Here is a 24,265-nt window from a genome sequence, read left to right as displayed (position 1 = left end):
TAAAAATTTTAAATTTTTTCTTTACAATTTAAAATTCACATTACACTAGCCTTTCAAAGTCTAGTATCAATTTTCAAATGTTTCCAACTACTTTTTAAAATTTTTAAAAATCCAGTGGCTTAAGTAATCTTTTGATTTGTGTGGGAAACAGACTGAAATTGAACCTGAGTACTCACTACTGCAAACAAGTGTGCGGTTACCAGAAGCCAAAACTATACACACCACACAAGCCAATGAAATTAATGTTTGTACAGAATGTAATATTAACAATGGGGAAAATAGTTCACAGTTAAAATTTCAGGATAAAATAAAAATTCTACCCAACCTTTTCCAAGTTGTACTAATTTTTCTGTGCCTGATTATCTAAATAATTTTACTGGGCATACACTACAAAACTTGACACAAAGATAGTAATTTAGAGAAAGAAGGCAAGCAAAATAAAAAGCTTAGCAGGCAGGATGGTGGAAAAATATAAAACACAGGAAAAAGAACATAGCTGGGAATAGAGGAAAGAACAGGTAAAATAGATTGTTACATGGAATCAAAATTTTAACATAAGTTCATTTCATTTGTCAACATCTAAGAAAAGAAAAACAGAACAATAACTCTTTTTACCTGTTTCTGTATCCCTAGTTCATTCTGGCAGTTTTTAGGCCAATTACATAAGAATTTTCAAATTTTTAGTTAACAAAACTTTTCAAATTTATACGATTATAAAAAAAACAAATTTAAAATCTGGTTTAATTCATGTCCACTTTTAAAATGAGGCAAAGTAAATTGGAAAATTACTAAAATATGATTTTTGAAGGGGAATTCAATATAGTATGCCTACCTAAATTAGTTACTGAAGTACCAAAGTTAATGTATTATCAGGTCATTTAACCTATCACTATGGAATATACAGTATAGTCCATAGTAAGTACACAGTATACACTAAGATACTAATAAAAAAAGGTTACAAAAAAAGATCTTGCTATTTTCTTATATTATAATATAGACTGACTTTAAGCACCTAATCTGTAAAAGAACTTTTAATTAGTTCAACTATTATTGTCAAAGTTTTGATAACCTTAATGAAACTATTAAACATGCTTACATGCAACTCAGTAAAACCTGGAAAATATTTAAAACCAATCATAATGACATTTTTTACTATCATCCTTGTGAATATTTTCCACTGATTTCCTTCAGCTGTATTATCAACTCTTAAAATGCTAAATTTTTTTGAAAGGCTATGATGAAAGGCCTGAAAAAGAAACATCACTGAACTTTAAAATTTTTTAAATTTTTCCTTGCAAATGTGCTATTAGAATTGGCCATTGTAACTGCAGAGGTAGGAGAGAAAACGCTGACATCGCAGACACATTTTAGCTCAAGGAGGCAATAGTGCATTATAGACAGTCCTATAAGGAAAGTAAGATATATATGACAATCAAAATTTACTTTCTAGAAATTGGTTGTCTAATTTATTTAAAAATAATTTCCAGAGATGATAGTTAATGGAATGCATTACAGGTAAAATAAGTCACTTATTCAATATAAGCCCTTGGAACTACCGATCACCAAAAGCCACCTGCTAAAGCAAGATAGTTCGTGAAAAGAAAAACAGAACAGCAACTCTTTTTATCTAGTTTCTGTACCACTAGTTCATTCTGGCAGTTTTTATGCCAATTACATAAGAATTTTCAAAGGCTAAAGACTATAGAATATATTATTTTTATAATGAGAATAGCTGTTACTTAATTAAAGAAAAATCTTCAAAGTACAAAAAACTTACATGAAGGCAAAATTAAAACTCAAAATTACTTTAAAATAATTCATATATATTAACAATATCCAAAAAGTTCAGGAGGAATGGAAACAACAGGTAATGAAAAAATTTGTTCCCATCTTTGCTCTAAGAATCAATTAAAAACATTTTCAGGAGAATATTATGCTAAGTGAAATAAGCCAGGGAGAGAAAGACAAATATCACATGATCTCACTTATATGTAGAATCTAAAGAACAAAATAAATTGATGAACAAAATAGAAAAAAAAAATTTTTCTAAAGTAAAAAAAAAAAGCCTTTTTTTTCCCCAATACCAAAGTAAATGTTAAGGCATTTGAAATAAAAGTATATAGAAATATGTTCTTTAAACTTTCTAAATGAGAGTTTCAAAGTTCACAAGAGAATGTCTTCAAACAGGAGGTTAACTAGAATTTTTTAAAAGTTTAAGAGATATATTTCCTTTTTTCAAAAATGAAAGCAAATATAAACAAATGCAATATCCTCTAGTAATTAAAATAGTCAAAAGGGAAATAAAAAATACTAAGGCTCATGAATTAAGCTTAGGCCAAAAAAGAAATATGTTATGAAATTTTTAATTCTTTTTCTTTAAATTTTTCATTAGTTTTATTAAAACAAAGGCATAATAAATTAGGGGAAAAAATGTATCTTACAAGAAGAATGTTCCACTTGGCAACTAGACTCTGCAGGACTCCCAGAAATACTAGCAGTTTCGTCGGCTGTCTTTCCTCTTAACCATGAAACCAAGCAGTATGATCCAGAATTGTCACAACAGGCACTTTCTAAAATATCACATAAGGTGTGACAAAGGAGTTCCTTCCGCTCTTCCTCTAAAAATAACCAAAGTATAAGTTATAATGGTTTTCTTTCGGAAAAAAAAAACAAAAAAACAGTCATGAATAACAATTTTAAGAATGTTTTAATTTAATGATGAAAATTAAGCATTTTAAGTGGGGGGAAAATCCATGAACAACTGATCTGAAATTATATTTTAGAAAAATAATGTGCTTGAGGGTTACAATGTCACCATTACTAAATATTTCCATTACTGAGAAAAAGAATCCTAAAAAATGCAGAATTAAACATTAGGAGGAAAAATTGCTCCCTGATGCTCATCTCCTCTTTCTTAGATGCAAATGAAACTTTTAAGCCATGAAGGTTTCCTTTATTGTAGAGCCAGGCACAAAGTCAAGACCTGCTGAAACCTTTACTTTTCCCTCATTTCTGAATTAATCTAACGTCTTTGCTCCCCCTGTCCCAGAGGGTAAGGATAACGAGGTAACATATCCTCAGCACAAACAATACCACAATCCATCCCATTAGCAGGGTCCATTGTGGTTACGCTGCATAATACAGAATCTACTGATACTGCATTGCAGTGATTTGAACTATAGATTTTTATAGAAGAGCACAAATGCTCAATTTCTTCCTGAACCTTAGCCACCTTCCCCTTTTGAGAAGTATTACTCTCCAAAAGTAGTTTTGCGTTCTGAAACTTTCAAAGGGGATAAGATGTATACATATCCTATGCAAAATTTTATGCTGGAGGGAGGTTTCTATCTCTCCTAATAGATTTTAAGTTCTTTAAAGGCAGGAACTGTGCCATTCACTTTATAATCTTCACAGCATTTATGACATTAATGACAATGCAATATAAATTTTTTATAAATGTGGATATATCTCTGTGCAAGAAATATAATTAATAAAACATTCATGTTAATAGTATCTCTTGAATAGCCTCTTCTCTAATAAAATTTATTTTGTATTCCCACTATGAATAAAAAAGACATGACAGTGACACTTTAACTCTTAAATTCAAAATCACTAGTAGATTCTATGTGCGTGGTTTGGAATGGAAGTTGTTTTCCCCTTATATACTAACTGGGATTATAATATACCTCCTTCTAGAAGTTATTGTGAGATGCACATAAAACTGTATAAGTGAAGTAAAGAGTTTTATAAACTGTCAAGCAGAATGTAAATTTTTTTATTATCAGGTAGTACCATACAGCTCTCTGACCTAATCATATTGCAGAAGCTATGGCAGCTTCATTTGCAACTTAATTCAGAATTACTTGCAATTTATTTGCATTGTATAAGACATTATATTAAAATATGCAAAAATACAAAGATAACTCTGAGTTCTTGCTCAAAGCCAAAAAAGACAAAACAAGCATACATAAATAACTATTCCTTATGGTATGCTATAATTGAAAAGTTTAAGGTAATGTACCTTTGTTTTAGCAAGAGGCCAAAGCTTTTTCCCTTAGTTTTATTATCCTGTCTTATATGTCTTGGGAAAACCAAATTTGGAAATATATGTACTTAAAAATTTAGAGTCTCTGTCCATGAATCTTTCTGAAACATTAAAAAAAACCTCAGGAAAAAATATCCCATTGATAGTTTACTTTTTAGGATAGATAATTTTAACTAAATGATTACCAATTAATGCTGCGTAGATCACCTGTAAAACAGAGGATGGAATAAACGTTTGCGAGGCAGCTATCGTACCTGGGCAATCCCTCCAAGACGACTTCTCAGAAGAAAACAGGAGCTTCTTCAAAAGAAATGCCTTTATACAAGTAAAGCAATAATTATTAGCATGCATTACAAATATACTTTAATCATTCTATTTCAAAACAGAAAAAAACTAATTTGTACCTCCTTTCTAATCTTTTGAATATAGCTATAAAAATTTCAAATGGCTCCTCTTAATGTTCAACAGTAATTGGGCATAGTTATTTATTCAGAATATACTATTATAAACTTAATTCTATATCCATAGAATTCTTCTTCTTTCATAATACTTATTTTCTGGTAAATATAAGAATTTACTCAAAATAAGACACATAACTGGAAATTAAAGAAATGTAAAGTGAAGGCCCTATAAAACAAAAACAAGTACACATTTCTCTGATTCCTTGGAGGAAAAATCTAAATACAAAAGTGGTTCTGCTCTATTAGCTCTGATTTGTGATACAAGACTTCCACTGCAAGGGTTTTCACTTTATTATAAGACGTTTCTAACTTCCTGTTTAACTACATCAGCTGTTAAGATTTAAAAGGAAAAGAAGTGACTTCTAACCTTTCCTTATGTGAGCCAATTATGTTACACTGATGATTTAATAGAAAGCAGTTCAGTGTAGTACAGTGTTTCCTTCTTAAACTGTAGTTCAAGGGCTATTTGGATCCTAGTCTTATCTAAAATGCACATTCTTGCTCCATCTATTGTATCTGAATCTCTATGGAGCAGATTTAAGAAAAAGAGGTTACTATAGTGGTCCTGACTCATATGTGTTTGAAAGCAGTAGTATATAATAAGAGAACTGCTTTTAGTCAGACCTAGGTTTAAATCCTAGTTCCACTATCATACTAGCTAAAAATAATAATAGCACAAACTTTAAAAGGTTGCAGTGAGGATTATATGAGATAACCTATGTAATGCACGCAGCACAGTACCTGGCACCTAATAAGCAATTACTTCAAAATATTTTAACAAAAACCTAATATTTCATAATATTCTCACAGAAATAAAACCTACAAACACTACAATCAAGTGCTTTGATTTTTACCCAAAATGACGAGAACCATAAAATTGAGTACTATAACTACATTATAAAATTTTGGAAAAGTGAGACACCCATTATTTCACTACTTAGCATTTTGATATATTTTTTTCTAGTCTTTCATACCTATTTTAAATTTTATTACAAGTGAGAAGCACAATGGGTATGTGATTATTTTCCATTTTAATGTTTTCCCACAGAATTCATAACTATAATTCTCATTCACTAAACTTCTATCAAGCTATCAAAATTAACATTATTAACATTATTAAACATTATTTCATGTATAAACCACATTACTGTACATTAGGTTGTTTGTAATTTTTTTGCTACTATAAATATAAAAGCTACTTCTTAAATGCAACATTTCCCATATTAAAGATTCTTTCTTTAGGAAAGATTCACAGAAAACCAATTATTGTATAAGAAAATCTGCATTATCATGGTTCCAAATATAATGTAAAATTCCTTCCAAAATCAAAGTACAAATTTGTACTACATAGCGATATATGAGTATGCCAGCATCATCCTACCTTATATGAACTGGCAATTATTTTCTATTTAAAGATTAGGAGGAGTAAACAATAGACACTAGTTATAGTTTTATTTGTACTTTCTTGGATTCCTACTGAGGTTGAACATCTTGATTCTTTGGCTGTCTGGCACCATTTCACCTGTTATGACTGCATATACATACTCATTTCACCTCTGGGGTCTTAGTGTTTTATAGCCAGTTTGTTCAAATTTTTTGTATAAGAAAGACAACATCCTCTTATAGTTAATATTCACTGCAAATATTTTTTCTGAGTTAGAAACTCACACTTTTTTTAAATGGTTGACTATATTATTTTTAGTTTTTCTGTAGTTTAATATTATAATCAAGAATATATTTGGTACATGATATGAGATTATCTAAATTCATTTTTCCTCTCAAACTGCCAGTCATAGCAGTAACATTTAGTAAACTTATTCCAGCATTGATGTGTAGTTCCTTCTTTATCATGGATGTGATAAAGTCTCCGTAAACTGTTATATGTGATGTGGTCTACCACTGTATTATCTATAGTACGACTATTCTTCTAGCAATAGTGCATGTTTTAATTTTTATAATTTAAAAGTTTTAATACCTGGATTTGCTCATTTCCCTTCATTACTCTTAATGATTTAGTTTTGACTTTTACTTGAAATTACAATATAAACAAAATTCCTCCATGACTGAAAAGATTTATGTGGCTATGAAGCTAAATTACTATCTCAAAGATACATCAGGATTTTGAACATCACAATTATCTCTTGATACATAGCAACCCCACTTGAAAAAATAATTGCCATTTTGGAAATGTAATGAATTTTATAAAACACAAAACTCCTGTAGTATACTTTGAATCTACCTAAATCCATAGACTTACAATAAGAAAAGACTTAAGGGTACTATTAATGGCCCAAGAGGGACAGTGTTAATATAACCTACTTGCAAATGAGAAGACAAGGAATCTTCAAATTCAGATAATAAGATTCCCTCTAGCAACCAAAATCTGCCTCAGTTATTCAACATAATTGCTCTAATAATGAATTTATGGTTACATTTTATTCTTTATATTCAGTAACTCCCAAAGTTCAAATTTTTCTTAACAATTCTACTAATGCAAAAAATATATATATCAACTCTCTAAAGAAATAAAATAATGACCTATAAAGAATATATTTTGGAATCAGCCATGAAGTTTTTTCCTCTCCTTTAGAGAATGCATTTTTAATTTAATAATGTAAGTGTATAAAGTGTAAGTTTTCAGAAATTTACTTTGAAGCTAACAGTTCAGGAATGCATTCTTTATGCCCAATGAATAATAAATACCATATTAAATATTTATTTTCAAAACCTGCTTATTAAAACATAAACAGTAAATTCAAGCTTATTTTGTAACAGTTTTGAAGTTACACTGCTGTTCAGACCTAAGTGTAACAGTAAACTAAAAATTCAACTTTTGGTTTTAACAATGTAACAGTTTATAACAAATCAGGCTTTGAAATTCCAACAATGTAACACAGCAAGATTCGAAATCAAATACATATATTCAGATTAACCCTATGTTTTATGGGGTTTAATAAAATAAAAAATAAAGATAAAAAAATCTTTTTTATTTTGGGAATTCTGTTTGAAATCACTTGCTATTAATTTTATTTTAAAATCCAAAGCTAAGCCTAAAATAGTATAACCTGCCAAATCATGCCATGAAAATATTGTCATATTCAACTTTTTAGATATATCATTCTTATAAAGAGATCAAATGAAAATAGCACCATTGCTATAATGTATTTATCTGTAGTAAAATGATCATTTTATTAGAAAGATGACATGATCAATAGTTTCTCATTTTCTGAAAAGCAGGGAACACTTACTGTTTTCTTGAAAATACAGTCAAAAGGCTATTGCTATGTAACCTACTCATGTTCTGAATTCATTTTTTTTTTTTTACTTGTTTATTGAATTTACTGGGGTGACACTGGTTAATAAAATTATACCATATGTATGTTCACCACTCTAAGTCAAGTCTCCTTCCCTCACCATTTATCTGCCCTATACCCTCTTCTAACTTCCCCAACCCCCTTCCCCTCTGGTAATCACCACACTGTTGTCTGTCTCTCCAGAATTTACTTATATTTTGGATATCTACAGCAATTTACATGAACAAAAGATAAGAGGTAACTAATCATGCCTCATGATTACAAAGTATATATATTAGAAAACAGAAAGTAAAGTATGAGGATGTCCCTCTAAGGAGTTGGTAAAGTAGTCTATGTTACCTGAACAGGTGCAATAACAGCACAGGGGCCACCTTCAAACTGTTCTAATGCAGATCCCTCTGATTCACTAAACACAAACCCTAAAAATGAAAGCAAGTAGCAAAGATTAAAAATGTAATTCAAGTAGCAGCTAAAAGAATGTTTAATGTACTCTGCTTAGAGAAAGATCACTTATCACAATAGCAAAATATCTTTAAGTCAGTCAGAAGCAGTGTTAACTTTTGGGGGGAGCAAGGAACCCTTTGAAAAAACATGTGCAATCTACGCTCCCCCCACCAAATGCACATAAACACACACACATGCACACACAATATTTTGTATCCAGGGACCCCTCTAAGTGGACTCAGGGGATAAAGTGAAGAAAAGGACACCAAATCTGACTTTTATATAATTTCATTTACTTGAAGGAAGACTAGACAGTCTATCTACTGAATTCAAACAAAATTTTACGGTGCTTTGCATACAGTACATGTATTTTTTGTCCAATCTTTGAGTCACATTCTATAAGCTAAAAATTAAATGGCATCATACATAGCAGTGATTGTACTCACATTGGCTCTCTCTTAATTTAAATATTCCCCAACCAATACTGACTGAGAACAGCTAGCAGAAGTTGCCGCAGAGAGCACTGGCATACTGCAGCATAAGGACAGAAGTAAGGAGAATTGAGTTATTATGTATATAACCTTTAGGAAATCATTTCACCTCTCTAGACCTCAGTCTACTTATCTTTAAAATGATCACTTCCAATTCCAACAGGCTAGGAATATGTAAAGTTTCATTAAAGATTATACTTCAGTCATTCATCTAACAAATATTTAATAACCAACAGATATTGCACCAAGCATCTAGGATATATGCATAAATGAATGAGTCTCCCGTCTGGAGGAGCCAACAGTCCAAGTGAAGACAGACATGACAAATAATCACTAAAATAAAGAAATGAATTTACAACGTAAGTATGAAGACACTGTTGTGGATACTGAAAAAAATGACTTACTCTGCCCCAGTTACATTATAACAGATGACTTTGAGGTCGATCTAAAATAGGAATTTGCCAGAGAGGCAAGGGTAGGAGGATGGCTTTCAGGTAAAGAAAACCTTTATTAAAAGAAAATGGGTTAGTAAGAGCAGGGCACATTTATGGATCAGAGCTGAAAGGCAATATGGCGCTACGATAGGGGAGAGGGGGAATGGGAGGAGGGGATGCTGACAAGAAGTTAACAGTGGGAAGAGCCACACAATGACAAATACTAATTAAAGTAGTAATATGATCACACTTTTTTTCTTTTTTAAATAACCAGAATGGGGATGAGGTTGTATCAACAGCCCTATAAAGACAGTGCCAACCTAATAAAAGCAACATAGTATGGAGGAGAAACGATATCCAAACAACATTTCTGTGATAAACATTAAGATTTGAAGAGCACGTGCAAATAGGACAAAGGCTTGAAGTATCTGGCTTGAAATACTACATGATAGCAAGGAAGGTAAGATATAGTATAGAGCAGCCATTTACAACAGGTCTGCCACAATAATTTTTAAAACATGCAATACCTGATCAGTCAGGGGCACCGACCTCTTTTCCCTTAGATTGTCAAATACAAAAATGACAACAGCCAACACAACAATAGCTGTCAGGTGTGAATGCCATCGTGAACCATAAATATATAGGTCATATAATAGAGCTGCATCTTATTGGTCACTCTGCATAGTAAGGTTGCATCTGATTGGTTAATTTTTGGTACCAGAAATCTTTATATATAAGTATAGGCACCTGGATTTTTAAAGTCTCTTTGGAGCAAAAAGGGTGGGTAATTACTTTTTTTTTTTTTTGTAAATCAATCAAAATTATACCTATTTTTTGTCAGATCAGCAAAAATAAAAATATATTTTTTGGTGTGCCACAGAATTTTAGTAATGAGTTATGTGTGCCATGAGATGAAAAAGGTTGAAAATTACTGGTATAGAGGATTCATACCAACCCACCTCCTCTTTCTTTACTTTTTAATCTCTCTTTCAAACAGTATTTATATGTGTATCATATATTTAAGAACAAAAACACCTACAGATCCCACCAAAAACTCCCTGGTATTGGCCCAAAGGAGTTGAACACTTATGTCTACAACAAAAACCTACAAACAAATGTTTTTAATGTCTCTATTCATAATTGCCAAAACTTGAAAGCTGCCAAGATGTCTTTCAGTGGGTGAATGGGTAAATTGTGGTAAACCCAGACACCAGAATATTATTCAGCGCCAAAAGGAAATGAGCTTGCCCAGCCAGTGTGCTCAGTGGTTGAGTGTTGACTCAGGAGGTCACAGTTCGATTCCCTGTCAGGACACATGCCCGGGTTGCATGCCAGATCTCCAGTAGGGGACCTGCAGGAGGCAGCTGATCAATGATTCTCTCTCATCATTGATGTTTCTATCTCTCTCCCCCTCTCCTTTCCTCTCTCTAAAATAAATCAAAAATTAAAATTAAAAAAAAAAGGAAATGAGCTTGCAAGCTACGAAAAGGCATGGAGGAATTTTAAATGCTTGTTATTAAGTAAAAGAAACCAAAGTGAAAAGGCTACATACACTGTATAATTTCAACTATATGACATTCTGGAAAAGGCAAAACTATGGAGACAGTAAAAATATCTGTTGTTGCCAGGTGGTAGGAGAAGAGGGGAGGGATGAGGGATGAATAGGTGGAGCACAGAGGATTTTTAAAGCAGTGAAAATACTATGATACAACAATGATGGACACAAGTCATTATACATTTGTCAAGACCAATAAAATGTACACCAAGAGTGAAGTACAGACTTTGGGCCACAATGTTATATCAATATAGGTTGATCAACTGTAACAAATGTACCTACCACTCTGGTGGAGGATATTGATAATAGGGAAGGCTATGCATACTACTGTGGGAGCAGGGGGTATATGGGAAATCTCTGTACCTTCCCCACAGTTTTGCTTTGAACCTAAAACTGCTCTAAAAAAGGAAAGCTTTGAACTGGGGAAAGGTGGGAAATGGGGGGAGGGGGGTAAAGGGGAGACAATGGGGGACATCCGTAGTATTCTCAACAGTAAAATAAATTTTAAAAATAAAAACTAAAACAAAACATTTCACCAAAAACTCTAACCACCACTCTCTCAAAGCCCATCTAGCTGTGTATATGCACTGTCTAAATTTCCTTACCTCACAATTTATTTAACCCACAATAATCTGGTTTTCAACCTGTAGCTATACCACTCATTCTCACCAAGTTTATCAATGACCAATAAAAGCTATTTCTTCAAGTCTTTTCTTTTTTAATCTCCCAGAGAATCATCTGAAGTGCTGACCACTAACTTCTTAAAAACCTTTGCCCTTTGGCTTTACTGGTTACTCTTGCTCCAAATTTTTCTTTTGTTTCTTCTCAGTCTCCTTGATCAACTCCTTTTAAATGCTAATGTTCCTCAGGTGTTGACTTTAGAATCATATTCTTTTCATTCTACACATTCTCCCTGGGTAACTCATCTACTCCCAGGATTTAGCCCAGACACAGATAGACTTTAAATGTTTTAACATGGTCCTGTATGATTTGGCTTAAGGGTATTATCTCCTACCTCATCCTTTGCCACTCTTCCTCTTTAGACTCCAAGGACGCTCAGCTTCTTTCAGGTCCTCAAACATCCATTTCCTCTGTGGTTTCTTACCCTTTGAACATGTTCTCTCAGCTTGAAACACATGCTAATCCTTTCTCTGAAAAACTCCAACTTTTCTTTTAGGCTCACCCTATGATAAGGTTCTTTCAGTTCAAGGCTCCAAATCATATCTTGTGTCTGTCCATTTCTATCACATCTCTAGTCTACCTTCAGGTTCAAACCACCATCATCTCACACCTAGAATAATGTTAAGAATTTACAACCGGATCTCTCTATTCCACCCCACCCCCACCCCCAACCAGGGTTCACCATAGAGTTACCAGAGGAATATTTTAGAAATGGAAATATGATTTTGTCACAGCCTGCTTAAAACATTTCAATGGTTTCTCACTGAAATTAAAATTAAACTCAAACTCCTTTTTATGATCTAAAGACAATATGTGACCTTTCAATCCCCCCTTTCCTTAGTTCACTCTTACCTTCATCATCTACAGTGATGTTAGCCCCTTAGAACATCCCAATGTCTTCACCTGGGGCCTTGATGTTTGGTATTCCCTCTGCATAAAATGCTCTTTCTCCTTCTTTCTTCCTATAGCTGAATCTTTCGCATTCTTAAGAACTCAATTTAGGTATTAACTCCTCAGAGATGTATTCCCTGACAAACCTACCTAAGTTGATCTCTCCTACCATCCCAGCACAACCACTACTTACCATATTCTGTAATTATATTGTTTGTTACTTGCCTATTAAATTTCTTGCTTTATGGGTACCTTATCTATTCCACTGACCACTGTTTTCCTATATGTTATACAGTTAATGCTCAGTAAATACTTGTTGAAGTTTTGGGAGGGAAGATAATGGGAGTTTGTTTCTAGGAATGTCAAGTCAAGTCTCAAAAATGTGAGACAATCATTTGGCAACATTTAGAATGAATGGGAATTATAGGTCTGGATCTTATAGGAGAGGACAGGATTAGAGATAGGAATCTGAAACATAAACTTGACAGTTAAAGTGAATGAGAACATGAAGAACAAAGATAATGAAGTTAAGAACCAAAAGTGAACAGAGGCTGAGTTAGCAAATGAGACTGACAATGATTGGAAAGGTAAGAGAAAAATACATTGAGGTCCTAGAAGGGAAAAATCAGGAATCAAAGACTAGTCAATTGTTACAAATGTTGCTAAGTGGGATTAAAACATAAATTAAAATACTGGATTAAGCATGTCACTGGGAATACTAAAAAAATAAATAAATTTAAAGCACTGCGGAAAGTAGCCTTATTGTAAAGGGTTATGGTGTGATTCAGAATATGAGGAGAAACAGTATATGCAAACTTCTTATTAAACAGGTAAAGGGGGAAAGGATGACAGTGTGAAGGGTAGCTGGATAAAGAATTATTATTTTTATAGACTAAAGGGCATGAGTTTTAAAAAAGAAAAAGAGTGGAGGATTAAAGATGGCAGCAGCCTGGCCAGGCGTGGCTCAGCGGTTGAGCGTCAACCTGGGATCCACGCGATCAGGGTTCGATTCCCAGTCAGGGCACATACCCAGGTTGCGGGCTTGATCAATGACTCTCTCATCATTGATGTTTCTGTCTCTCTCTCTCCCTCTCCTTTCCTCTCTCTGAAATCAATAAAGATATATTAATAAATAAATAAGTAAATAAATAAATAAATAAATAAAATAAAGATGGCAGCAGACTGAGTGGAAGCTACACTGACACTCTCCCAGGACCAAAATGGAATTAAAACTAAAATACAGAAAAACCATCCTGAAAAATCAACTACAACTAAACATGAGCTGGAGAGCAACGTCATAACCAGGGAGGAAAAGAGGAGACTGCATAGTGCAGAGGCACAAGAGGACTGGCTGGGCTCCCACAGGCAGCAGCTAAAAGTCCAGAGGGATATCTCAGCTGTGGGGGTTCCCACTGAGGACTCTGGAGCTGAACCCCAGGCTGGGTTTCCAACCCAGAGCACCAGAACTGAGAAAGGTGCCCACATAACATCTGGCTGTGAAAAGCAGCTGGGTTTCTGTCTGCCAGGGAGAGATGGCTGGAAATGCAGGCAGCCTCTTAAAAGGGCCAACAAGGAAAGTTTCATGTGCAACCACTAACCTTGGGTTCCAGCAGAGGGAGGGCAGAGTGGACTGGAGCTGTGAGAGGAGAATTTAGGGTTGTGGGCTATGGAGAGAGCTCAGAGGGGCACCCCTCTGGATTTCTGTGCAGAGTCATTCCCCCATACTGCAGAGGACATCTTTCAGAGGCAGGCATTGACCTTCCAAGCAGCTTTTGCATGAGGGGGAAACAATTGCCCCACCCTACTAGAAAACCTCTCTCCCTACCCCATGGAGTTTCTACAGCCTGAGGCTGATTACGACAATCAGATTAATCAGCCTGCAGGCAGAGGCAAAACTCAGAGTGCTTTGAGTCTTTGCCTGATCTGCCTTGGAAAAGCAGACTTTGGTGTGCATCTTGGTCCTGTTCAAACACCCCCAGCCACAACAGAGGGGACCTCAAACTGTGGGTTGCTGATTAGCTCCAAACAAGGTACTCAAGGCCAGTCACAAACAGCGTCTGACATTGGCCTGCACCGGAGACCTTCCAAAAAGACTGAGAGTCCTAGCAGGCCTACCTAATACATAGAAACAAACCCAAATAGGCAGCCAAAATGGGGAGACAAAAAAACAAGCCCCAAATGAAAGAACAAGAGAAGTTCCAGAAGAAAAACTAAATGAAATGTACATAAGCAATCTATCAGATAGAGAGTTCAGAATACTGATTGTAAGGATGCTCAACAGCATGAAAAAAGATATGGGAACTATGAAAATGACCAGTCAGAAATGAAGAATGACATAGCAGTAATAAAGAATACACTGGAAGGAATAAACAGATTAGAGGAAGCTGAGGATCAGGCCAGCAAATTAGAAGACAAGGCAGAAAAAAATCACTCAATCTGAGACCCCAAAAGAAAAAAAATTAAGAAACAGGAAAGCAGTCTACGGGAGCTGTTGGACAACATAAAACATAACAATATTTGCATCGTAAGAATGCTAGAAGAGGCTGGAAGTAAGCAAAGGTTAGAGAACCTGTTTGAAGAAATAATGGCAGAAAGCTTCCCTAATCTGGTGAAGGAAAAAGTCACACAAGTTTAGGAGGCACAGAGAGTCCCTTCTTGCTTGCAAGAAGAATCCAAAGAGGCCCACGCCCAGACACATCATAATTAAAATGCCAAAAATTCAACACAGAGAGAGACTCTTAAAGGCAGCAAGAGAAAAGCAATCTATTACCTACAAAGAGCTCTCATAAGGCTGTCAGTTGACTTCTCATCAGAAACTCTATAGGCCTGATGGTACTGGCTTGAAGTATTCAAGGTAATGCAAACCAAGGATCTGAAACCAAGACTACTCTATTCAGCAAGGCTATTATTCAAAATACATGGTGAAATAAAGAGCTTCTCAGACAAAAAAAGGCTAAAGGAGTTTATCACCACCAAACCAGCACTGCAGGAAATGTTAAAAGGACTGCTGTAATTAGAAGTAGAAACAGAAGCATTGCAAGAAATGTTAAAGAAACTGCTGTAATAAGAAGAAATAGAGAAACATAGGCATAAAGAATTAAAATGGCAATAAATAAGGGCCTATCAATAATAACCTTAGGACTTTAAGGGAGAGATTAACAGCAACACAGGCATAGTAGGGGACTTTGACACCCCACTAAATTCACTGGATCGATCTTCCAGACAGAAAGTCAACAAAGAAATAATGACTCTAAAGGGCACACTGGGTCAGATGGATTTAACTGATATTTACAGAACATTTCACCCCAAAGATGCAAAATATAGATTCCTCTCAAATGCACATGGGTCATGCTCAAAGACAGACCACATGTTAGGACACAAAACCAGTCTCTACAAGTTCAAGAAGACTGAAATCATATCAAGCATCTCAGGTCACAATGGCATGAAATTAGAAATCAACTACAGTAAAAACACTCAAAAACATGCAAATACATGGAGGCTAAATAGCACGTTATTAAACAATGAATGGGTTACCAATAAGATCAAGAAAGAAATCAAAAACTTCCTGGAAACAAATGAAACTGAACACACAACCACCCAAAATCTGTGAGACACAGTGAAAGCAGTCCTAAGAGGGAACTTCATAGCACTTCAGGGGTACCTCAAAAAGCAAGAAAAACTTTTAGTAAACTACCTAACCCTACAACTTAGAATTAGAAAGCTCCCTGTGAAGCTGTCCGGACCAGGCGTTTAGTTTGCTGGGAGTTTTTTTCTATTACTGCTTCAATTTCATCAGTTGTTTTTAGCCTATTCAGGTTTTCTGAGTCTTCCTGATTCAGTCTTACATGATCTCACTCATATGTGGAATCTAATAAACAAAATAGATTGAGGAAACAAAACAGATCCAGAGACACAGAAGCATGGAACAGACTGATGAATCTCAGTGGGAAGATGGGGGTGGGTGAGTGGGTAGGGAGAGATTAATCAAAGAATTTATATGCATATATGCATAAGCCATGGACACAGTCAATAGTGTGGTGAAAGTCTGGGGGCAGGGGAGGGAGCAGATGCAGGGTGGAGGGGATTAATGGGAAAAAATGAGGATATCTGTAATATTTTCAACAATAAAGATAAATTTTAAAAATAAATAAAAATAAAAAAGGAAAAGAGTGATTACATGGGAAAGAAGTTGTTGAAGGACTCCAAGTCCTGAAAGAGCTGGGAAAGTGGTGTTGTGGTTCTAGCTGTGGATAAAATATGGTCTACAGACCCCTGGAAGTCAAGAGACCCTTTCAGGTAATCTGCTAGACATTAAAATCATTTTCATGGCAATACCAAGACATTACTTGCCCTTTTCATTGTGTTGACATCCACGGTAATGGTATAAAAGCAATATTGGGTTAAATTGCCAGTGCCTTAAGCACACATCAAGGCAGTGACACTGAGCTGTACCAGCAGTCATTGCTCTAGTAAACACTACCATCTGCTCTCAAACACAGAGAGATAGCCAATTTAATTAAAGAATGTCTTTACTGTTACTAAATCTTCACCATGAGCACAATGCCCTTTTTAAAAATATTCTGTGTGACAAAATGAAACTATCCATAAAGCCCTTCTGCTACATACTAAAGTATCATGGTTGATAGCTGTCTCAAAGAAAAGCACTGGAACAAATGTTTGAACTGCAAGCTGAACTGATTTATTATGGAGCCCTATTTTTACTTTGAGGAGCTACTGACAAACTACGATTATTTAAACATGGGTATTTGGCAGACAATTTCTCAGAAATGAATGAAGTAAGCCTGATACTTCAAGGAAAAAAACTACTTTTGCCACTGATAACATTTCAAGCTTTCAAATAATAACTAAAATTCTGGATAATTTGTGTCCACCACTGTCAGCTTGACAGCTTCTCTATAATCAAGATTTTCTGATGAGATCAGTAGTTATAATAAATGTGATTTGATATTGTATAATGAAATGTATTAACATTTGAAAGCTCTGAATAAACCAACAGACCAATAACTTCCAAATGGCCAATGCATGCTGTTAGACATTAATACATGTGTAAAAGATCCATTCAAAGTACAAGACCAAACAATGGATTTCAATTTAACAAAGTACAAAAAGTTTACTGACGTGGTTTAAGATTCTGCATTGCAACTAACCTCTAAGAAACTACCACTTGTCGAGTTCTGGTGCAGTATCAAAGAAGAACGAACATCCATAATTAACTGAAAAAGCTATTACAATACCCCTACCTTACAAACTACATATCTGTGTGAGGCTGGATTTTCTGCATACACTTCAACCAAAACAACACATTGCAACAGACTAAATGGAGAAGCGTGAGAATCCAGCTGTCTGCTGATGAGCTAGACATTTAAGAAATCTTCAAAAATATAAAACAACGCCATAGGTCTCGCTAATTTTTTTTTATTTTTTCATATTGAAATCCTTAGTAACTTTTAAGAGTGTAATGGGGACCTGAGTTCAAAAAACTTGACAGCCACTGGCCTAGGGCTTCTATGAATTAAGAGTGAGGGGAATGAAAGACGATAATTGAGGAGAACTTTAATTCTGAAAAGCATAAAAGCTGGCAAGTATAGAGAATGAAGAGACACATTAAGGGCTTAGCTAAGGTTTAATTATTGCATTTGTACTGATGCTGGCCACAGTTTTCTCTAGCAATACAGAGTAGCCTGGGAGAAGTAAAGTAGATGACAGACTAAATGGAGGACTGGAAAAAGGTAAGGTAGATGGGACAAATTTAAAAGTAAGGACAAATGAGACCTAAGGTGCTGCTTATCATGTTAAGACAACCAAATCTGAGGTCCAACCTAGGAAAAAGAGGTGAAGCCAAGAGGCTTCCACTGTTTGTGTAGCTCTTCTCTTACAGGGAATAAGGAAAGGATCCCTCATGTTGGGCCTAAATGCAGAAGTGAAACTAGGCTCTGTCAAACTTTCAGGGTATATAAGAAAGATAAATCAGTAATGGATTCTTGCCTTCCATAAAATTACTAATTATGTAATGCTATTTTCAAGAACCATTGGTGGGGTTTATAGTTTAAACTGCATTATAGTGAGTTGCTGTTGTGCTTTAGATATAAAGTACAGAGAATTCTAGGCAGACCTGCTTTAAGCCAAATTCTGCTTAATTACAGTATATATGTTTCGAGTGTGTTAACTGATAATGAACAAAGGCTATTGGAGCTTAAAATGAAATAAAGTCTGCTAAATGAAAATTAAGCGTTCTATCCTAAAACAGGACTATGCTTAGTAGGCTTCTCCTTTTGAATTTTTAAGGACATAGTTATTTTTCTTGTCATTTGTTCTCATATCAAATTATTTCCCAGTTTTAAATGGAATTAACTTATCATAAAATGGCTATTTTTTCTGATTAGATCTGAAATAGCCATCCAAAGTTTCTGATTCTAAATATACCATTTTGTATCACATTCCATTGTACTACAGACATAGAAGTCTTTCTCAATAACTCATAACTAATTTAAATCTCAGTCATGAACCTCTTTGAATTTTCTAGTCTTTTATTTTCATATGACTTACTATGCATATATACACTATTCAAACCAGTTTGACAACTACTGCCTCTATAATTCTAGTCTTCCATGTAAACAAAAGGCCACAGAAAGACTTGGTTTGTCATTACAAGTTACATGATGTTGACTGAGTCACATCTGCACTAGGCCTTAGTTTCCTCATCTACAAAAATGAGGATAACTACAGTTATCCTTAGCTAGCTCTCAGGGTTGTTGCAAGGGTTAAATAAGATTTTTGAAAATTGTAGAGCATAATACAAATAAAAGATATTATGATAGATACTTTGAACTAAAAAACAGATTATGTATTCAAAGGACTAAAAAATAAACTGTCATATAAAATTATAAACTGAGTTTTAAAAAGTTGGATTTTAGGTGAATTATAATTTAGGTTTTTTGGAGAAAGGAAAAGTCTATACGAGAGAAATAAAAGGATTCCAACAACAACAAAAATCTCTAAAATTATATGATTCACAGTTTTAACTTATCCTCACTTTGGAAGAAAAATTAATGATACTTGTGTGTCATTTTATTACTTTGGTAAAATGTTAAATCACATTATAATAAGCATCCAAATATACTTAGGAGTTTTAATCCAAATGTATTATCTCCTAAATATATTTTATATTTTTAACTGATCCCTAAGTTTTCCTAAGTTCTTTGTTAAATCTCATTTTTTTCATATTACATAATAAAAACTGTCCTTTACTGAAGGTCCAAAATTCTCATTTCAACTAGGCCCCCCCAAACTCCCCCAAAAAAACACCACACCACTGAAATGTTATAAATAGCAAAACTAGGTTTCTCCCTTTCTAGCTAATCATTATGTGAAACCATAATAACTTAAAAGTTTGGAGACAGGGGGCTAAAAAAGGAAAAAAATGGTTTCTCAGAGTTTATAATCTAGACCAGGGTTTGGGCTGTTTTTGTAAATGCAGTGTTGGAACACAGCCACACCCATATTATCTAGGGCTGCGTTTGCTGCAATGGCAGAGATGAGTATTGAAACAGAGATAATAAAGACGTTGGCCTTTACAGAAAATGCTTACTGAACAATGAGCTAGACAATCAATATTAAAAAGAAAACAAATTCCCAATAAGTCAAAATATTTTCATTTACATGATAAGATTAATACTTGCTTCTGTTAGATATGGATGACTTTTATTTTGGTTCAGACTGACCACTTCCTACCACTCCGTTACTAGTAAACTGGTCCAACCCCACTAGATTACCACAGTTGTCTCTCACTTATCTTGTTGTCTCAATCAATCCATTTCAGTCTATCCTCAAAAACAGCAGTCTTACCAATCCTTTAAAAACTTGTCCTGTCATGCCTTTTCTGTTCTCTAAACCTTTCAATGACCTCTCACTGCATTCAGAATAAAAACCAAAGTCCTTACAAAGGCCTATAAAGCCTTATATAATTTGGGACATATTATTTCTTGCCTCATCTTTTATTACTCTCTTCTCCCCTCATTCTCTCTTCAGCCAAACTAACTTCCTTCCTGTTTCTTGAACAAAAAGCCAGGAATATTCTGTTTTAAGTCTTTTATAATGGCCATTCTCTCTGCCTGGAACATTGTTTTTTCAGTTATCTGCATGACTAACTCAGTCACTTCAAGTGTTTGCTCAAATCTCATCTTCAAATGAGGCCTATCCAGCTTATGCCATCCCATAACTCCCTATTTCTTTACCTTCTAACTATTACATACTTAATTTATGCTATATTATGTTTATTATTTGTGTTCTCTCCCACCCTACTAAATCTAAGCTACAGAGGCTTGGAACACTGTTGTAGTTTGAGGAAAAAAGGAAGAATAAATGATGCTTATGAATAAGGTGGTAGAAAATATATGCTTTTCCTTCAGCTGAGCAGGCAAGAGTAAAGAATAAATTTCCAAGTTTAAAAACAACTTCGAACATTTAAATTATGTGACTTATTTCCATTGAAATAAAAGCTGGCAAAAAAAAACACACCAAAAAACAAAAAACTTATTCTTTAAAAAAAAAAAAAAGAGGAAAAAAAGTATTAGCAGGAGAGAAGTATCTAAAACTGCCAAATATATTTTAAAAACAACTATGTGCCACCCCTGAGGCTTACTGTTTAACATATTATCTAAAAATGCCAAATAAATTAAGCTGGGGGGGTGCATCCACACACACAAAAAAACCATTGCTGTGCTGCAGAAGTTCCTGCAGCTTACTGTTTTAACACATCAAAAGAATTTAACAAGACCTGCCCCAGCCAGGTCGCTCAGTTGGTTGGAGCATCTTCTTGTACACCAAAAGGTTGTGGATTCGATTACCTGTCAGGGCACATACCTAAGGTGTAGGTTCCATCCCCATTTGGGACACATATGGGAAGCAACAGATTGATGTTTCTTGCTCTTTCTTCCTCTCTCACAAAAATCAACAAAAACATATCCTCCGGTAAGGATTTAAAAAAAAAAGAATTTAAATGACCAATCAATGTAGCTTCATAAGTGAAATATCCCTAGAGAATTTTATAAATATTTATGCAAACTACTTATACCTATAACTTGCTTTCAAATGACTAGTGAGGTTACAGTTTCCAATTCAAAGCAGTTACAGACTATGAAATAAAGCCAAAGTTAATGTCACATTATGAATGTAGTAAGGCAAGTACAGCAAAGCAGTGTCTTTTGTGCCTAGTCCCATTATTCCAAATGATGGCCACAGCAATCTTTAGCAATGGTTTCTGTCTCTAAGAATGAATAAATGAACAAAACAGTTAATACAGCAAAACCAGTAATAACATCCTTCTGATTCAAAGGTGCAAACTTAAAAAACACATATTTGGTTGCCTTAAAAAACTTGGATCAATGTTAGGCCTTGAAGAATTACATATACACAATATAATTGCATTCTGAAAAGCAAAAAGTAAAATAAATCCTTTACTTTGAAATGGTATTGATTGAAAGAATCTTGTTAAGGAACTTCTGTATGACTAAAAGGTGGCACAGCATTGTTATTATGAAGTTATATTTTAAATAATGATTATGCATCAAATAAATAATAATTTCTTGTAATTGTCAAGCCACTGTCAGAGAGAGATCTTTGGCTTACTCTACAACCAAACACTTTTTAAATTAAGCTACCATTTTCTGAGTGTTTACTATATGTCAGATACTGTGCTAAGTGCCTAAATGTATTTACATGTCTTCAATCCTCACAACAACCCTAAAAGATTGACACTACTATTATCTGCATTTTACAGAGATGAAAACTGAGACTTCGGTAAGTTAAATAACTTAAACCAAGAACTCAAATATGCCTATTCCAAAGTCTGCTCTTAACCACTACAAGAACTGCCTCTCTGGATTCTCCTTGAGTCTGCATCACAGTATTAATACAAAAGAGGCTGAATATTACCTTGTTCTACATTGTAAATGCTTAATTAATGTTGGCTAATTACAGGGGAAGTAAAATTTTTCTTAATCCTTCACAGTCTTGTGCACTTTACAGCTGTTCACTATTAGAATAAATAAGTTAAAGTGGAAAGTAAGTTTTAAAATAAAATCTGCAAATGTGGGTGTCCAACATTTCAGAAAGTATTAGTTAAGTGACATAATCCAATGTGTGAAAAGAGCCATACTAATTACACATAAATTCACGCCCAGTTCTATCAATCTGTGTGCAACTTTGGTTTGGTCATTTACTCTCCCTTCATGACTCACCTACAAAATAATAGTGATAGACTAAATAACCTGAGGATAATACATTACGATTCTAATTTTACCAGCTCTTAAAAGACAAATATCTGGGAGGAAGGAAAGGTTCGATTATATCCTGAAATCCTGTTACAAAATACACATTTTGAAGTAGGGACAGATTTACTATGCTAAAATTCCTCTAAATCATTTGAAATCAAGTATTCTCTAAATAAATGTTTTAAGCTATTATTTATTGTCCTGTTTTACATACACACATACATTATTGGTACCTTGCTGACTCCAACGGCTATGCTCTTAACCTCACGTAACTTCACCAGTCTTTCTCAAGTCACCCTAAGTAATGTGTCCGTTGTGCTTTAATATTAAAACTTAAGAATTAGGTATAAAGTGCCTAGTGCAGGGCCTGGCACAGTGCATAAATTTAATAAATGGTAATTTTTATTTTATTATTATTCGTATTATCAATAAAACTTCTTATATAACTCAAAATCCTGTCTGGGTAATTAGACTAGCACAGGAAATGCTATGATTCATATTCCTTTTAACTGTAAGAGATACTAAACATCTCAAAACTGGGGATACTTTGGGTTAAGGTAACACTTTGTAGCAGCCAACACTATTTATGCACCGAGTACAATGCCTCACCACATAATTAAAACACAAACAGCAAAATTGCATTCCTGAATTAGCCATTTTGACCTTACTGTGGACTTCCCTCCCTTCAAAATCAGACCAAACGCCAATAACATAAAGCCTTGTTAGGGGCTAAAAATTCAGGCGGCCACAGCACTTCTTGAGAAATTGACAGCCGGGCACAAGGCACACCTTCAGTGCCACCGCAGCCCAACAACCACCCTTTTTCCTCTCCAGCCGAATGGCAGTCCAAGAAGCGGCTGAGGCGCTTCGGTCTCTAATGGACAGCCGTAACCATTCTGCTCCTCACCCTCTCCCTCCAAGGCAGGCAGGGCGTTTCTAGCAAGTCCAGTTTCTGAGGTGGGCATGCGAATTGGGACAGAGTGCGGGGCGCGCGAGAGGCGTCACCGCCAGGCGCTCCCAGAGCAGAGGAAGCGGCGCTGGAAGTCAGCGCCCAGCCAGGGTACCTTGCGTCCAGCGGCAGAAGATGGTGTCAGAGAGACCGGGACAGCTCTTGGTGCCCCACACCAGCTCCACCAGCTCTTTAGTCAATTCGGACATGATGGGGTACCGGCGAACGGGTCTTTGCTTTCAGGACTCCTGCCCCGGAACATGGGGAGGGACGGCTCCGGAGACAGGAGTTGCGGGGCGGCAGCGCCAAAGCAGTGGGAAGGTTAGACGCGACGAAGGCGAAAGGAGAGAGCTACAAACAGGGAGCGCGCCCGTCAAGCCCACTCCTGTGGCAGCTAAGTTTCGCGTACCGGAAGTGCCTGGCCCACCCACTTCCGGCTTCCCTTTACTACCCCCACACCCGTAGGACCGGGGAGTCACCTCCCCGGAAGCGGAAGTGGGGAGTGGAAAGACCTGCGGACCTCTGTGGAAGCCGCAGGTCTTCCTGAGCTCAGTCCCCGCCCGTTGGTGAAAGCTTTCTTATTATTGTTTTTTGTTTTGTTTTTTCTCACACACACACAGAAAGAGAAAGAAATGTGATGTGAGAGACAAACGTGGATTGGTTGCGTCCCCCGCACCCGACTGGGGATGGACCCAGCACGTGGGTCGG

At 35.3% G+C, this 24,265-nt stretch overlaps 1 protein-coding gene across 2 annotated transcripts in view; it reads right to left on the bottom strand.

The window, feature by feature from the left end:
• MINDY3 (MINDY lysine 48 deubiquitinase 3) overlaps nt 1-23,935 on the bottom strand; it is a 106,161-nt gene extending 82,226 nt beyond the window's left edge. For both annotated transcript variants that reach the window (XM_016203932.2, XM_016203933.2), the window contains exons 1-4: nt 23,673-23,935; nt 8,160-8,239; nt 4,300-4,360; nt 2,442-2,618 (exon numbers count right to left, since the gene is read on the bottom strand). In XM_016203932.2, coding sequence (XP_016059418.1) covers nt 2,442-2,618; nt 4,300-4,360; nt 8,160-8,239; nt 23,673-23,766 — 412 coding nt within the window. In that variant the 5' untranslated portion in view covers nt 23,767-23,935. The remainder of the gene's footprint in view (nt 1-2,441; nt 2,619-4,299; nt 4,361-8,159; nt 8,240-23,672) is intronic.
• Between the last annotated feature and the right edge of the window lie 330 nt (nt 23,936-24,265).

Source organism: Miniopterus natalensis, chromosome 1, assembly GCF_054644295.1.
Source record: "Miniopterus natalensis isolate mMinNat1 chromosome 1, mMinNat1.hap1, whole genome shotgun sequence".
NCBI classification, from domain to species: Eukaryota; Metazoa; Chordata; class Mammalia; order Chiroptera; family Miniopteridae; genus Miniopterus; species Miniopterus natalensis.
Note: the sequence above shows the minus strand (reverse complement) of the source record. Positions and strands in the feature narration are given on the sequence as shown.